The sequence below is a fragment of the Fusarium pseudograminearum genome, chromosome 3 (genome assembly GCF_000303195.2).
Source record: "Fusarium pseudograminearum CS3096 chromosome 3, whole genome shotgun sequence".
Taxonomy (NCBI): domain Eukaryota; kingdom Fungi; phylum Ascomycota; class Sordariomycetes; order Hypocreales; family Nectriaceae; genus Fusarium; species Fusarium pseudograminearum.
The window spans coordinates 6,779,112-6,794,882 of NC_031953.1; the positions used below are offsets into that span (position 1 = coordinate 6,779,112).

The following is a 15,771-nucleotide window of genomic DNA, read 5'->3' on the forward strand; positions in this document are numbered from 1 at the left end:
TTATGTTAAGGCAGGGCAAAAAAAAAAAACAAGGTCTTGTGAGGGCATTGGAGTCATAATGCTTAAAAGTGTGATTTAAGATGGAAACCTTATCAACAGGATGCAGCAGCAGCAGGCATCAAGGTGCAGGGTTAAGCCTGATCGGATCATCGGTATGGTGATGTCAGCTTACAGTCTCGTCGGTGTTCTGGTTCATATCTCATCCGGAATTCCGAGTAAGCACCATCACATCACTAACTTTATCATAGTTCGGAACTCCGAACTCCGCGTGGAGACCATCCTTGACTGTCTCAAAATTGACTAATTTAAAGTCCAGCCGATTGGATGAGTTGACCAGCGAGCTCGGAACCAAGTGGCAGACGAATAATATTCGAATCAAGCCATATGCTGCCATGGCTGGTACACATCCCAGCATTGATTGCATCCGCCGTCTACAAGAACAGCATCCTGAAAGGATGAAGAAGTTCGACGAGATAACCAAGATCGAAATCCTTCTCGGCGAAGCTGCGTTTCATCACGGAGGCTGGAAAGCTGAAATACCTCTCACAGCAACTGGTGCCCAGATGAGCAACTCATTCACTACAGCATTGCAGATTGTTCATCGAAAAGTCTTGATGGCACAGTTTACTCCCAATATGATTAATGATGAGCGCGTCTGGAGACTTGTTGACTTGACCGAGTGTAAATTGCATATTACTGACGGCGACTCGATTGGCTGTCAAGAGGTACGAATTGAGTTCCAAGACGGGACCGCCCTGCATCACGCGGTGCCGAATGGGTATGGCGTCGACCCGCCCCTCTCTAATGAAGACATCGTGGGTAAATGGAGAGAACTCACTAAAGGCATTGTTGAGAGTGAGGTACTGTACAAGATTGAGGAGATAGTGCTTTCTTTGGAGGAACTGGATGATCTTTCAACACTTTGTGATCTGCTTGGTCAAATCTCAAAAAGTCCGCTAGCTGAATAGAGATATGAGTTGCTTCAACAGGTCTAATAAAAAGGGCATCATCTTCGAACATCAATTGGAATGATAACATGAGGCAACTGTGATTGTGTGACGGTCATGTTACCCTGAAGTGGAGGCCCTGCACACGTATATGTCCACGCGATAGCTAGACTCGATGACTGTAATGTCCGATCGTAGGAGAGGAGTAGGCGTGCTCCAATAAGGAACCTCAGTGACTGAAGAGACAAGAGTGGATAAATTGGTGCGGGGGACAGTCCTCAATGACGTTGTTTCCGGATGAATGCAGACGCAGTACCATTGGTAACCCTTGATTTGTCATTCTACCATTCATGACAACTTTACTACAACAATTACTTACGACGTGATTGATACAGGTATCGACTTAGCAAACATTACCGTTCTTGCGTCATTTATAGCAGGATATCAACAACCATGGCACCCATCAAAGTCGGCCTAGTTGGCTACGGTAACTCAGCCAAAAGCTTCCATCTACCGTTCATCACCGCGATCCCAGACTTTGAACTCGTTGCCATTCTTCAAAGAGCTGAGGCCCCATCAGACCCTTCGTCCGCCGCCAAGGGATCCCATTGCACCGTCGATTTCCCTCATGTCAAGCACTATCGCGACGCTGACAAGTTCTTTGCCGATTCTGAGATCCAATTTGTTGTTGTGGTGACTCATCATGATACACATGGACAGTTCGCTGAGCAAGCCCTCCTTGCGGGCAAACATGGTATGTCAGGTAAATCATATCTCACAGCATGAACTGATATTGGATTAGTGATCGTTGATAAGCCGTTTACTGCGACTTCTGAGGAAGCGGACAAGGTGATCAAGATATCGGAAGAAAAGGGACTTATCCTCACTTGTTTCCAGAATCGAAGATGGGTAAGTGCCATGGTAGAAGCGATGTTGTTTAAGATGCTGACCCAGACAGGATGCCGACTTCAAAACACTCAGCCACCTCATCAAAAATGGCGCACTCGGCGATATCAAAGAAGCCGAGTTGCACTACGACTTTGAGTCGCCATCTTGGATGTCTCAAATGGGGACCAAGTTCACTCCAGGATCCGGGATGTCTTATGGTCTTGGTAAGCCACTACTTCGATGCCCGTCCAGTCTACCAGCTAACAGTATGATAGGAACACATAGTCTAGACCAGGCTCTTGTTCTTTTCGGACGACCAAGATCTGTAACTGGATTCTTCCGCGTCCAACGTGATGGCGAGAGTGAAGTTGAGGACTCTTTCACAATTATCCTTCAGTACGACGGTGCGCAAAAAGACCTTCTCGTCACGGTAAAGACGGCTGTGGTTACGCCTATGGCGCAGCAGCTCAAACATCTTGTTCGAGGAACAAAAGGTTCTTTTATCAAGGTAAGTTATGCGCGACTACAAGTAACAATGTATTAATTGATATCTCGCAGTTTCAGCAACGCAGCACTTGCATAACAGAAGACAACATCGCCACAGGTCTCAAACCACTCGATGAAGGATTTGGTGTTGAATATGAGAGCATGCAAGGAACTTTGACCACGTATGAAGAATTCGACAACAAAGTGCAGAAGTGGGATCCGGAAATCAAGAAGTATACGGGCAAATACCCAACTCTTCCAAGCAGATGGATGGGACTTTATGAAAACGTCGCGGATGCGATCAATGGCAAGGCAGAATTAGTTGTCAAGCCTACTCAGTGTCGGGATGTTTTGAGAGTCATTGAGTTGGCGAGGGAATCTCATGAGAAGGGTGCTACGATTCCTTGGCCTTGAAGATAGGAAGGAGGCTAGTTCTGAAACCAGGCACATATTATACACATTTATCTGAGTTGTTATAGTGGAAAGTAAAGCAGCAAAAACTGGAAGCAAGGCAAAAAGAGAGGATAATGGTGGAATTAAACCACCTATGTTGGACGAACAGGGAATCGAACCCTGGACCACTCCCATGCTAAGGGAGTATTATACCACTAAACCATTCGCCCGAATCGAATGTTTGATGTCAAGGCAGGCTCACAACACGGACTGAGAGCCTCGAGATATCAGATGGACGTTCCAGTAACCAGCCATGTTGCGCTTCAACGTTGGGGATGATATCTGTGAAGGGTCAAATGCTCACTTGACGTAGGTACAGTAGTAAGGAAGAACTGGAACACGCTGACATGCTTTCAGCGACCACCTTTTCTGACACTCCGAGGTGGTGCTAGTGCACCACCTTGTCAACGTTATTGCCCCGCATTAGAAGGCAGACAAAGGTCCAAGGGTATGTCGTCAGCATAGAAAGTCACGCAACTCAATCTTGGTCTATAGCAGATTATCTCTTGTTCCTCCCACGAACATTTCAATCACGCAACATTTCACTTTCAAAATGTCTACCTCAGAAGACTCTCTTCCTCACGTCCGATGGGGCGTTCTAGGCACAGGATGGATCTCAACCATGTTCCTAACCGACCTCCTCACAACTCGTCCCGACGCTCGAGCCAAGCACACCATCACAGCTCTCGGGTCCTCTTCACTCCAAAAGGGTTATGCATTTGTTGAGAAGCTCTGGACAAAGGCACCCACGAAACATCAGCCTCAAGTTTACGATGACTACCAGGACGTGTATGACGATCCCAATGTCGACGTCGTGTATGTCGGCACACCTCACAGTCTGCACAAGAAGAACTGTCTTGATGCTATCGCTGCTGGAAAGCATGTTCTGTGTGAGAAGCCATTCACCATCAATGCCAAGGAGACGCGGGAGATTATGGATGCTGCTAAACAGAAGGGCGTTTTTGTCATGGAGGGTAAGTCACCTCATCTGTATAACAGTTCTTCACTGACAATTATCAGCGGCTTGGGTGAGATTCACTCCATTTTTTAAAGCCTTGCACGAAGAGATCATGGTCAAAAAGTCCATTGGAGAGATTCAACGCCTTTCAGTCGATTTTGGAAACTACTTTGATCTATCAACACTGCCTAAAGAACACCGTCTCAAGGATCCCGCTCTTGGTGCTGGTGCTCTACTCGACATTGGATTTTACACCTTGACATTCGCTTCCATCATCTTGGGTGACTGGAAAGTGGGCAAAGAGCACCCCAAACCCAAAGTCCTTTCGTCCCTTGATATTGCCAACGGTATCGACGAGGCAAACGTCGTCGTCCTCGAATATCCCTCAGCTACAGGTGTCAAGACTGGAGTATGCACATCAAGCTTCCGATACCGGGGACCAGATGAGTTTGGTCGCATTGAGGGTTCGAACGGTAGCATCACTCTTTTCGGTCCCGCAGTCAGCGTCCCTGGTGGATTCCGCGTTACTGTCGGACCTCGACCGGGTCCCCCTGAGCCTGATAACAGAGAGACTCGCACATTTAACGTGGAGAGACATAAAGGTACTTTGGGTTTCTACTGGGAGGCTGACGCTGTGGCGGAAGACATTGCCAAGGGTCGGACTGAGAATGAGATTATTCCTCTTGATGAGACATTGAGGATGATGGAGCTGATGGATGAGATTCGATCTGCAAATGGACTCAAGTATCCACAAGATGATAATTAGACAGATAGATATCGTTCCTCAGCGATTCTGTCACCGCGTTATGTATCTATGTCGCCGGAGAAGGTGAAGAACTTAAAGGTTTGCCTATTAGGGCAGTAATATTAGACTTTCCAATCTTAGGATACAAAAATGAATATTCTAAGAATTACTATCTGAATAGAATAAAATGGCTACTGATTTCGCCCATTTCGCCCATAGGCTAGTTGCTTCAATGTCCCGAGGACACACAAATACACCTTCTGGACGATTGTCTTTGAAGATGCACCAATAAAATATTTTGCCGCTGATCCATTCCTAGAAGATTTGCACCTCCCAGAATTGGATCACGGAGACCCTGTCTTCCCCGCGCTCAGTGCGCAGTGCCGTAGTATGACTTGGCCGGCTAAATGATCGCATCCCAAAGAGTGGTACAAATCGACATGCGGAATATTTCCAAGCGAAAGCTTCGGTATAGTAACAGCCGAGTGTTTCTAGGATTCTTTAAAAGTCAGATTGAGCGCGCTCCCGGTAAAGAAACAGGCATATTTCCTTGACCAGGAAATACTTTCGATCACCATGTTTGGGTCCAGCGTCACAAAATTGGCCTTGGTCGCTGGCCTTGTTGGTCATGCCTTGGCTGACTTGGTCACTTCGGAAAATACCACCCACATCTCCCTTGCCAACGACCGCTTCGCTGTCGTTCTAGCCAAGTCTAGTGGCCATATCATCGACGCGACACTGGACGGACAGGACCTACTTGGTCCCCTCAGTGGCAACACGGGCAAAGGACCATATCTCGACTGCTCTTGTACTCCATCTGGGTTCTGGACACCAGGAAGTACCGCGCAATTTCGTCTCGTCAAAGGGACTGATTCCAGTGGCACAAAGTATGGAGGAATTGTCATGAGCGATACCTTCAAACCCACCAATCAGACACTGTCTCAGTACTTCTTTCTTCGCGGTGAGGAGACGGGCCTGCATGCGTTTACTCGCCTCACCTACTATAATGCATCGGCACCATTTCTTCGAGACTTGGGTGAACTTCGCACACTGTTCAGGCCAAACACTAAACTCTGGACTCACTTTTCAACAAGCGACGGCAACTATGGGCCTCTTCCTGATGCCGCGGGTGCCCTTACAGTACAAGATGCGACGTGGTATGTCGGCGACAAAACCAACGACCCTTACGTGAAGCAGTACTCGGACTATTGGACCAAGTACAGTCTTTCGGAGAGCTGGCGTAACCATGATGTTCATGGAGAGTTCAGCGACGGGTCTACCAGCAATGACGGAAGTACGTTCGGCGCGTGGTTAGTTCACAATACCCGCGAGACATACTATGGAGGTCCTCTACACTCGGACCTTGTTGTCGATGGTATCGTGTACAACTACATGGTATCAGGTCATCACGGCGCCCCGATGCCCAATATCACCAATGGTTTCGACCGAACCTGGGGCCCTCAGTTCTATTACTTCAACAAAGGCAGCAAGGACACCACTCTTGCAGATCTGCGAGCAGATGCTGCTCAATATGCCAACCCCGAATGGAATGCCAAGTTCTACGACAGCATCGCACATCACGTTCCCAACTTTGCTCCTTCGGCGAAGAGAACCAAGTACAGCGGCAAAGTCAACTTCCCAAAAAACGCCAAAAGACCAATCATTGTGTTGTCCGAAAACAAGCAGGACTTTCAACTCAATGTTTTCAACACAAAGTCGCTCCAGTACTGGGCTGAAATTGACAAGTCTGGACAATACAGCATTCCACAAGTCGTCGAAGGCACTTACAGAGTCACCATTTATGCCGATGGCATCTTCGGTTGGTTCATCAAGGATGACGTCCAGATATCAAAGTCCCATAACAAGGGCACGTTTACATGGCGTGAGGAGAGCGCTGGAAAAGAGCTTTGGCGTGTGGGAACACCCGACAAGTCTTCTGGGGAATATCTTCATGGCTACGCACCTGATACTTCCAAGCCTCTCGAACCAGAGCAGTATCGAATTTACTGGGGTAAATACGACTTCGAAAAGGATTTCCCCAAGGGCGTGAACTTTCACATTGGCAAAGACGACGAAGCGAAAGACCTGAATTATGTACACTGGTCGTTTTTCGCCGCCAAGGGTAATCACCTTCGCCCTGAGAATTACTACGATAACGTCAACAACTGGACCATGACATTCGACCTGAGTAAGAACCAGATCAAGAACGCGAAAACAGCTACGTTCACGGTTCAGATCGCAGGATCGAGAACAGGCAACGGGAACGCGAAGTGGACACCCGTCAAGGACAGATTTAACAGTAATCTACCATGGACTGTAAATGTCAACGGGGGATATGAAGATACATGGGTGATTCCGTACTGGAGAAGCGGTTCTTGTGCTGTCCGCAGCGCCGTTGCGTGTCAGAATATTGAGCACAAGTTTGAGTTTTCTGCGTCGAAGCTGAAACAGGGCAAAAATGAGTTTGTGCTGAGCTTGCCTTTTAATGCTTCTAGCATCGAGACGGCTTTGTTACCTGATACGCTGTATGTTCAGTATGATGCTTTTAGATTAGAGGTTAAGTGATTAAAGATAGCAATAATAATGATTCTACTTGGATATAGATAATGCAGCTGCTTCTATATTAACTTGTTCTCATATACCCCTACGACTAACAGTTATATATTAAGACAGTGTAACAGGTCTATTTATAATTTAAGCTCAAAGGAACGAAGGGTATGTATTATTTTCTGCTTCCCACCTTCTCTTTCTCCCTGGATACCCAGATACACCTGAGGTATTAGATCCCTCTTATTTCTTCTGACAGTACATCTTATTAATGCCAGAAAGGCAACTCTTAGGGGCGTTTTGGCCCTTAGAATTAACTAGCATACAGGATTGACTATTTGATGTGTTAGCATGACGTGAGAAGGCTAGCACCTACGTTGAGGACACACCTGTTCTTGCCAAAGGTGCAGAAACAATCTTTGGCAGTCTGCCCAGAAGCGATTGATGATTTAAGCCCGCTTCTGTTGATGTTGACGGTCTTGCCGTAAGCGTAGCAGCTAGACTTGCATTTGCCCTTGCGGTTAAGGCCATCACAAACTTTGACGTTACAGCACGCAGCAGCAGCTGTATCGGCTGCAAGGCCGATGCTGAGGAGGGTAGCTGCAAGAGTGGTGATCTTCATGCTGTTTGTTTAACTGAGGAATAAGATGCTTCAATGGTTAACTGAAGTTTTGCAGCGACGGGACGTCTACTTATACTGAGTGTTGTAAGCGGGGCTGAGCAAGGTGAACAAAAGAGTATCCCCTACCTTGAGTTTGCCGCCCGGCTAAATCAGACCTGATATTAGATTGTATTTCTTGGCGTTGCCTCTATAGGTAAGCAATGCGAGGAGACGTTCTCGCTGGATGTGTCACTAGTAGGCCCCGAATAGAGGAGACCTTGTTTTAGTGGGTAATATTAGGGCTAGACATATATGGAGATCCTAAGTCAACCTTGAATAATGCTTTGTTACGGCACAGTTCTTGGTTAGGCATAAACATAGAACCAACTGCATCTACCTGACCAACTTTGGAAGGTGAGGCACAACCCTGAAGAGGCAATAGACTCGCCTGCATGGGAAAGCGGATGCAAAGGAGCTTACCTATAGCCAAGGAACTCAGGCAACACCGCGCAGACAAGAAGAGTGGGATGTCAAGACAGGCACGTATCTTCAAGGGTAATCCGTGTAACTCCCTTCCTCCTTCTTTCCTTGCCTTTATGTATTCGGTCTTGGCTCATCCTCTAGTCCCTATGCATATGCTAGGTAGCTAGTTAATTACGTGTACGATTCCTACACAATCTTGGCTGCGTTTAACTACCTATCACCATGCATATCATATCCTCACTTGAGACCTTTTCCGATGAAATAGACGAGACGAATGGTAAGGAGAAATGCCAAGCTTGAACTGGCAATATTTGTAGCTTCTCGTCACCTTGGCCCCGGAGCTGTACCGGATTGCGTCGGTTTCCTCAAGGGTTCATATTCTCCGATTGGGCTTGATCTCCGGAACTTATGGCCGGACCCATCACATATTTCTAGGAGTTGGAGGTAATCACTACTTATTTGCCTCGCATTACAGAAAGCGTTTCTTCTATAAGGATGGACTACATTCTGCAGAGGTTCCATTGATCGCTCACGTTACTTCTGCTGTTCTGTCCCGTAGTAGGTGGCTGTTCAACGTTACTCCCTTTTCGTTTTCTCTTGGTAAAGCATTCAACACCTCGCAAGTAAATTGACTCTCTTAGGAAACGCTATCGCAGTCGCAGTGACTTCATTTAGTGGTCTAGAGAGCCTCAATTCTGCAGCATTAAACGCTGCTTCTTACAAATGCAAAGGCCATTCAGAACTTACCCGGGAGCAAGCCACACTTACTAACACTACTGACAGCCTGAGATTGTAGCACCTCATACAGCGGAGATACAGAATTCAGAAATGCCGATCTCCCTAAAGTCCTCGTTTAGATCTCATTCGACTCTCGTTGAGATCTTATAAGAGCTTCTTGTCCGGAGTAGTTATAGCTGACTTAAATTATATAGCTTGACACACCGATCATAATGTCCCGAGTAGTTAAAGTAAACAGTGACAAGATATTCTCTTCTCCCTGCAGAATTATGAGAATTAACGAGAATAAGATCACTGTTGGGTCAACACTTAGAGGTCCCCAGTTGAGAGGGAGGAGGCCTACCTCACGCACCAGGTCGACCTCCCGCATCAATAGCTGCACGCTGGTCCAACCGCATGTAAATATTTGGCCGGTACAATCCCATATGACGTGTTCTCTATGCACGCCAGTCGTCAGCCATTTGCCGCATCGGCCAGATCGGTTGCAGATCGGTTGCGCGGTTGGGCATTTATGGTAACAGAAGCGACATTTGCAAGCCTGATGCCCAGGTCTACGACCGACTTATAACAGTAGTCGAACCCACAGCACTCAAGCTGTTTCCTACCTATCCCGTTTCCATCCTTTAGCCGCACGGTCTATGTTGTATGTGCGATGAGCGCCCGGAGATCGAGCCAGGCCTGTCGGCTGTATTTGGAATCCGGCACCTGTCGATTTGGGTCCAAGTGTTGGTTTCGTCACGAAGGACAACCAACAGATCAGACAGGCGTAGGTGCACGTCCGCGTGACATACATTCTCAGAGCGACTAATTTCTATTCTGTACATAAGAATCCCACAACTGCATCGAAGAAACCAAAGCGCTCAAGAAAGACTAAAAAGAAAAGAGTTAAGAGATCTCTCGACCATATCGATCGGTTCTTTGCTGGGTATCCTGAATTCAATTACAACTCTTCAAATCCAATTTGGACAGAGTTCAATAGAATGAGCGATTTCTTTGACTGGGATAGAGATGATGAAGAAGATGCGAAGCAAGATTTCAAAGCAGCGATGGTGAAACAATTCAACGATATTTATGGAACAGATCCCGACAATCTTGAGAATTGGCAGAAGCTTTGTCATGTGCTGAACATCGAGCCAGCCCCTACACGTTTGGAAGCATGTCGCGAGGTAGGTTTAATGGCTTCCACTCTCTTCTTTGAGATTATCAAGGCATTGATTGAGTCTAGCGTGTACGTCGGACACATGTTAACTTGGTTGATCTCGTCGAGACTGCGAACACTGGGTTGCCGGTTAAAGTGTTTGAGAGCCTGGAGCAGCTACAGGATTATACTGTTGAGAACGAAAGGTTCTTCCCCAAGTATAGCGCTTACCACGGCGGTTTGCTCAGGTTCTTACTCCGCCAGATTTTGTAAGAAATGCGGCCTAAGGTGAAAGGGATCCGTGTCGGTTATAGGAAGAAGAATTGAGTACAGAATAACTTCGTCTTCTGCAAAATGGGCAGAAGCGTTTAAATCCTTACGCTGAGATTATCCTCACCACTGTTTCGGGGGTCCGCTGCACCATTTGTCGTCTATCGTTTGATATACCGTCATATACGTCACAGATTAATATTGCGTTGATCATGCTCGGTACATCACGTTTGCGTTCTTGTTGGTAAGAATGAGGCCAGCCGCATGTCAAGTTGTTGAGTCATATATGTTCCATCCTACTTAGTCATTGGTTGGGCACGTAAGTGAAGGATGGGTGAATAGAACCAACTGCATATGTCCGACCAATGTCGGTAGGCGAAGGATGACCACCAGGTGACAAGATACTCATTTGCAGGGGCGGATCAACACGGAGGTGTTCCAATTACAGCTTAAGCACCAAGGCAATACTTCGGGGTAGGCAAGAAGAAACAAGTACGTGTTGCATATGCAGGAGGCCGACCAACATCAGCGGTGTGGACATTAACTTCTGTGGAAGGGATAAACTCACCGCTTCTGATAATCTTCACTAGCTTTTCCAGGGCGCTATTTCATGTTGAATAACTTGGTCAAAACCTCAATTACTTGATTTTCATATGGACTTTGCTTGCGGTACATGTTGGAAAACATGGTCTTCGTGGCGATCTCGTAACCAGCATGTATCAGACACTTCACATGAAGTCCCAGACTTTGAATGTGAGACCTGCGACCGCTACTTCAACGACAAGCATGCTGTTGAACAGCATATGAGCGCACTGAATCACTGGGCCGATTCGCCATCGGAAGAGTCAGATTACTCCAGCTACATTTGCGAGTTCGATTTTTGTGACGAGGAACTTGACACTGCAGATGATCTAAGGAACCATGAGATTAATGATCATTTGTACTGCGATCCATGCGATCGGTCTTTTAAAGATCTTAACAGTATCAAGATGGTGAGTTATCAGGTCCCAGTCTGCTGACGACTAATGTCTAATGTCTAATGTTTATAGCACCTCCGAAGTAGGGTACACCAAGGAGAAACTCAACACTGCCCCTTCTGCGGCCAATCATACGTGACTGCCGCCGGTGTGTTCCAACATCTCGAGAACAAGGGCTGCTCTAAAGCTCCTTTAAACAGGGCGATGGTCTACGAAGCAGTCAGAAGCCGGGATCCCAACGGCACACTAACCAAGAAACTGCTCGACTGGTCCAAGTCCGTCCGTTTAGAGGCCACTGAGAGATCCCTGAATGCAGTCACAGGAGCCTTCGACTGCTCTCTGTGTGGGGCTTCTTTCAATCGACTCCAATCTCTTACCCAACACCTCCAGTCGCCAAAGCATGAACAAAAGTTGTATCATTGCCCGAAGAAAGGTTGTGATAGGCGATTTACCACGCTCTCTGCCGTTACCAGTCACTTGGAGAGTGAGCAATGCGGTTTCATGCGCTTCGAAGATGTTCAAGAGGTCGTAAGTCGAATTTTCGATCCCGGTCGCATGATTGCGTTTTAGCTTGTATCCAGCCAAGAAACGAAGCGAATCTCAAGAGGGTAATAGAATAGTCTAGAGCTTATAGAAACTCTAGTAGCTGAACAACTACATCCCAGTAGAGTTGATCCTTTGGATCTTCTTCGAGCCTAACAAGATTGATTATTGTCCGGGTGAAGGATTGATATCAAGTGATTCCATAATGGCATGTACGGCAAATGGAAGCGCTACAATGCGCTATAGCCACTGTTATTCTACATGGGATAGCGATCTAAAAGTCCTCAGTGTCCATGGTAAAAAGCGTCGTGTTATCTTGAAAGTTACTTGCTGACTATGCTAATGTACGGAAAGGTTATATGTTAAAGATTTCATTTCTTTTAACATACTTCAAGTCCATTTCTCCGCTATTAAACCTAGATGTGTGCAGAAGAGGTCGATGATTGTATTACGTAGTAATCGTACTAAATGAGATAATCCACAACTTGAGCGTTATCCTTTAAAGAGGTTGTGACTAAACCTGGATGTGGTTCTACAAGAGCTACGTATAGGGTCCTGCTCTGTACTTTGGGATTGGGATTAAAGTTTCCTTGCTATGACCGGCGATTGTGGATAGATGATAATGCGGTAAGCATTGTAGGTCTTATCCCTATAAACCAGTAAGGTGTGACCTGGAACCTCTACGGCTGTAGCCACGGGAGTTGGATGACGTGCTTGGCGATGACCCTTTGCGGAAAATCCAATAAAAAGAACAACACAGCCACAACGTTCGAGACATGCTTAGAATTTCGAAGAAAAATAATAAATGACAAGAGGGCAAGGTGGCAAAGCAATCTTGCAGGATATGCGTAGACCAAGATGTCTTTCAACCCCCGCATTACACTGCGGGTATGGGCGCCTAACAGACAGCAGTTAGTGGTTAGGAGGCTCAAGGGTAGCAGAGCCATACCCAACACCGTTGGCAGTCAGCCGGGTTACAAAGTCCAACGCGAGTCCTGTTTGCTATTGGCTATATGGTTCTGCCTACATAAACAAAACAAGAAATAACTGCGTAATCTTACCGCTCACAAATAACCAATGGCATCCTGCAGGTACACAGTTCCGTGTGCTTAACCCAGATGTTAGAAGCGGGATAATAGCATAATCAAGACGCGTCTGTTCTGACCTGATGAAACGCCAAGAGTTTAAGAGTGAAGCGGAAAGGTAATCAATCGTAAGCAAATGCCAACCTTATGGTCTATGTCTAGTTAAAAGCTTTAGTCTAAATCGGCCCGCTCCGTTGTAGATCCTCTAGCAGCTGGTACTACACTTGCGAAAGAGAAAATCGGGCTTCTATTACTCACGCTCTGATCAACTTCAAGTTGGCAAATGTATTGGATTAGTTGATAAACAGCAACGAAGGATTCTGTTCCTGTGCCCCTGCCATCTTGTTAGACGCTAAACACCTGCTATGAGTCCCAGGCTGTGCCGCAGGATTTTGGGCTGTTGGTCGTGATGAATGACTGACTCTTTTAAGCGCTGTGGCAAGTGGTCACAGATAAGGACATACAAAGGGAATTACGTATTTGCTGTTGGCTGCAGAAGAATTGCTGAAACAACTGTTGCTAATCACGTGGTAAAGTGATATATCTGCGCTATTTCGTTCGCAAAGCTGCCTGCAGTTTCAACACATGTCCAGAGCCGGTCATTAACAATGAGCGGGAAACTGACGGAAGACTTCGCCGTGTTCAGGATTGCAGAAGAGGGGCAGGTGTCCCGGTTACAGGTAATCTTGACATTTCCTATCGCGCAACGTCTCGATACCATACTTAATCATTATAGGCTCTGAGTTGTCAAATTCAAGAATTGGTTGGCAAATATGATGACGCCGTCCGGGATCTTGAAAGTGAGCGGGTTGCGAGACGTATTACGCAGCAGGACGCAGATGACTCGCGCGCCAAATACGAAGAATTGCAGCAATCTATGGTATGATTTTATCTTTATCACAGCTTATAAGACCTGACCAGTTATAGGAGCGCAGTTCCTTTGTTCTAGTGTTGATCGATGCCGATGCTGATTCGTACATCGTATGTAATATTCATCTTTCATATCACTGTTGTCTGACCGGTTCCAGTTCAAAGATGAGTACTACGCCGCCAGCGAAGGTGGTACAAAGGCGTCCCTTGATCTACGTGATAGAGTTCGCAGTTTTCTTCAAGCGAACAGGCCAGATCTATCCGATTACCCTATCATCATCAAGGCATATGCTAATGAGGCTGGTTTGTCCCATTTTCTCGTTTCATCTGGTATCATCAAGGCGCCCCGTGATCTCGTGGAATTTGCGAAAGACTTCACGCAGGCATCCGAGTGTACCGACTTTTTACTTGTTGGGAGTGGTAAAGATCGAGCAGATAAGAAAATTCAAGGTAAGCGTGATGCTTCTTACCATTCTCTTGGCTCACGCAAAAGCAGGTTGTTTCAAGCAGTTTGTTAGAAATCCTACTTGCCGCCATATCATCTTTGGGGCTTGTCATGATAATTCTTACGTGCGACTGTTGGAGGATTATTGCCATGATGATTCTGTGGTTGATCGAGTTACAATGCTTCATGGTTTCAGCGTTGGTCGAGAATTTCGTGATCTTCGTTTCAAAAGCTTCAAGATGGAGGATGTTTTTAAAGCCGCGCCTGTGCGGGACGTGGCATCATCGCCAGAGTCACTAGCATCCGTGCCAAGTTCTTCGACCTGGGCGTCCACGGTAGGGTCAAAGGAGGATGCAAGTTCTCGAAAGTCCCGAGCGAAGAGTTCAGTACGGTTGAACTCGGCTGGGTGCCGAATCGATGACCACTTGCGAAAGCCCAATCAACAAGCTTTGGATAGTTGGAGACACAAGGTTGGCAAGGTTGGCATGCGATACTGTCGCTTGCACCACCTATATGGGTCGTGTTCGAAGTCTTCCTGCAAGTATTCTCATGGTCCACTCACGGAAGAAGAAAAGCTAGTCTTTCGACGGGAGATCCGCATGGGAGTTTGTAATGCTGGCCTGAAGTGTCGTGATGTTGCTTGCTTGTACGGCCACAATTGTTCATGCAGCAAAGCCACGTGCAAGTTTTCTGCAGAAATGCATCAAATTGATGTTTCTGAGGTCAAACACTAAGCATACCTTTGTTATAGTTGATGTGTGGGATCTCAGTTGCATATGTCAGAGGGTTGTTACATCGCTTCCAATTACTACTGTGTTGATTTTATTTGTATAATTCGGGACCTAGATAAGTGTTCAGGCTTTAACATTTCAAGGTCTCGCTTACCGACCCCGCCAAGGACACCAATAAGCACGCAAGGGCGGTCGTGCTGGCAATAGTACAAATTCTATTAGTAAATTCTTCTGCTACCCTAAGGCTACCTCAAGAAGAATAGCAGTCTGCAGCTTATCCTTAGCTACGCTATCATATTCCTCCTCCACATATCATCTTCCAATTGCATCATTAACTTTTAAACCATTGACGCATGCACAAGCTATCGTCAATAGTGCCGTCCCATCGCAGCAGATAACATTCAATAGTGTCCATGATTACGAGGCTTACTTCATCGCAGCTCAGCTGAACCCCTGCCGCGATCAGCGCTGCGAGACTCAGCCATTCACAACTTCCAACTTCCCCGCTCGACGTGAGACAGAGTTTACGGTCAAGAGGGCAGCTGAAACCTCCAGTTATAGCTCCATCTTCAATGGCGATCGTTGACGAATTGATTAGACAATTGCAAAGACCCCGCAAAGATACAGTGACGATCATTTGATAAACAGGATCATTTGTTGTTGACCCCACGCCTGTGCTTTTGGAAATGTCTTACTTACTGTGAGGCCCGAACCGGGTCCAAAGCTTCCTCCAATAGCTCGACTCGCATGCAACTGTTTGAAATGCAGTGTGTCATAGCGATCCTCATATTTTCTCATTTAGTCGATGGCGGCTGCGCTGAAATTCTTGGAATGGTGTGATAGTCTGAGACATTACTTAGTTACCA

The 15,771-nt window shown here is 46.5% G+C and overlaps 7 protein-coding genes across 7 annotated transcripts; 6 read left to right on the forward strand and 1 right to left on the reverse strand.

The window, feature by feature from the left end:
- Positions 1–58: 58 nt before the first annotated feature.
- On the forward strand, positions 59–968 carry FPSE_02880 (uncharacterized protein; the record flags this gene model as incomplete). The annotated part of the gene is made up of 3 exons (XM_009255999.1): positions 59–68; positions 100–152; positions 249–968. 3 exons carry the CDS (start codon positions 59–61, stop codon positions 966–968), a joined length of 783 nt encoding a protein of 260 aa, XP_009254274.1.
- Positions 969–1,400: 432 nt separating this feature from the next.
- On the forward strand, positions 1,401–2,735 carry FPSE_02879 (uncharacterized protein; the record flags this gene model as incomplete). The annotated part of the gene is made up of 5 exons (XM_009255998.1): positions 1,401–1,701; positions 1,750–1,856; positions 1,906–2,059; positions 2,111–2,343; positions 2,394–2,735. The coding sequence occupies 5 exons, from the start codon at positions 1,401–1,403 to the stop codon at positions 2,733–2,735; spliced, it is 1,137 nt and encodes a 378-aa protein (XP_009254273.1).
- A 592-nt stretch (positions 2,736–3,327) lies between these two features.
- Positions 3,328–4,498, forward strand: FPSE_02878 (uncharacterized protein; the record flags this gene model as incomplete). Its single annotated transcript, XM_009255997.1, has 2 exons — positions 3,328–3,748; positions 3,795–4,498. The coding sequence occupies 2 exons, from the start codon at positions 3,328–3,330 to the stop codon at positions 4,496–4,498; spliced, it is 1,125 nt and encodes a 374-aa protein (XP_009254272.1).
- A 555-nt stretch (positions 4,499–5,053) lies between these two features.
- On the forward strand, positions 5,054–7,084 carry FPSE_02877 (uncharacterized protein; the record flags this gene model as incomplete). The annotated part of the gene is made up of 2 exons (XM_009255996.1): positions 5,054–7,002; positions 7,081–7,084. 2 exons carry the CDS (start codon positions 5,054–5,056, stop codon positions 7,082–7,084), a joined length of 1,953 nt encoding a protein of 650 aa, XP_009254271.1.
- Positions 7,085–7,337: 253 nt separating this feature from the next.
- FPSE_02876 (uncharacterized protein) lies at positions 7,338–7,646 on the reverse strand (the record flags this gene model as incomplete). Its single annotated transcript, XM_009255995.1, has 2 exons — positions 7,338–7,358; positions 7,401–7,646. The coding sequence occupies 2 exons, from the start codon at positions 7,644–7,646 to the stop codon at positions 7,338–7,340; spliced, it is 267 nt and encodes an 88-aa protein (XP_009254270.1).
- Positions 7,647–9,826: 2,180 nt separating this feature from the next.
- On the forward strand, positions 9,827–12,108 carry FPSE_02875 (uncharacterized protein; the record flags this gene model as incomplete). The annotated part of the gene is made up of 7 exons (XM_009255994.1): positions 9,827–10,012; positions 10,072–10,253; positions 10,559–10,573; positions 10,733–10,746; positions 10,999–11,246; positions 11,304–11,759; positions 11,878–12,108. 7 exons carry the CDS (start codon positions 9,827–9,829, stop codon positions 12,106–12,108), a joined length of 1,332 nt encoding a protein of 443 aa, XP_009254269.1.
- Positions 12,109–13,467: 1,359 nt separating this feature from the next.
- On the forward strand, positions 13,468–14,908 carry FPSE_02874 (uncharacterized protein; the record flags this gene model as incomplete). Its single annotated transcript, XM_009255993.1, has 5 exons — positions 13,468–13,539; positions 13,596–13,739; positions 13,787–13,840; positions 13,888–14,179; positions 14,226–14,908. 5 exons carry the CDS (start codon positions 13,468–13,470, stop codon positions 14,906–14,908), a joined length of 1,245 nt encoding a protein of 414 aa, XP_009254268.1.
- Between the last annotated feature and the right edge of the window lie 863 nt (positions 14,909–15,771).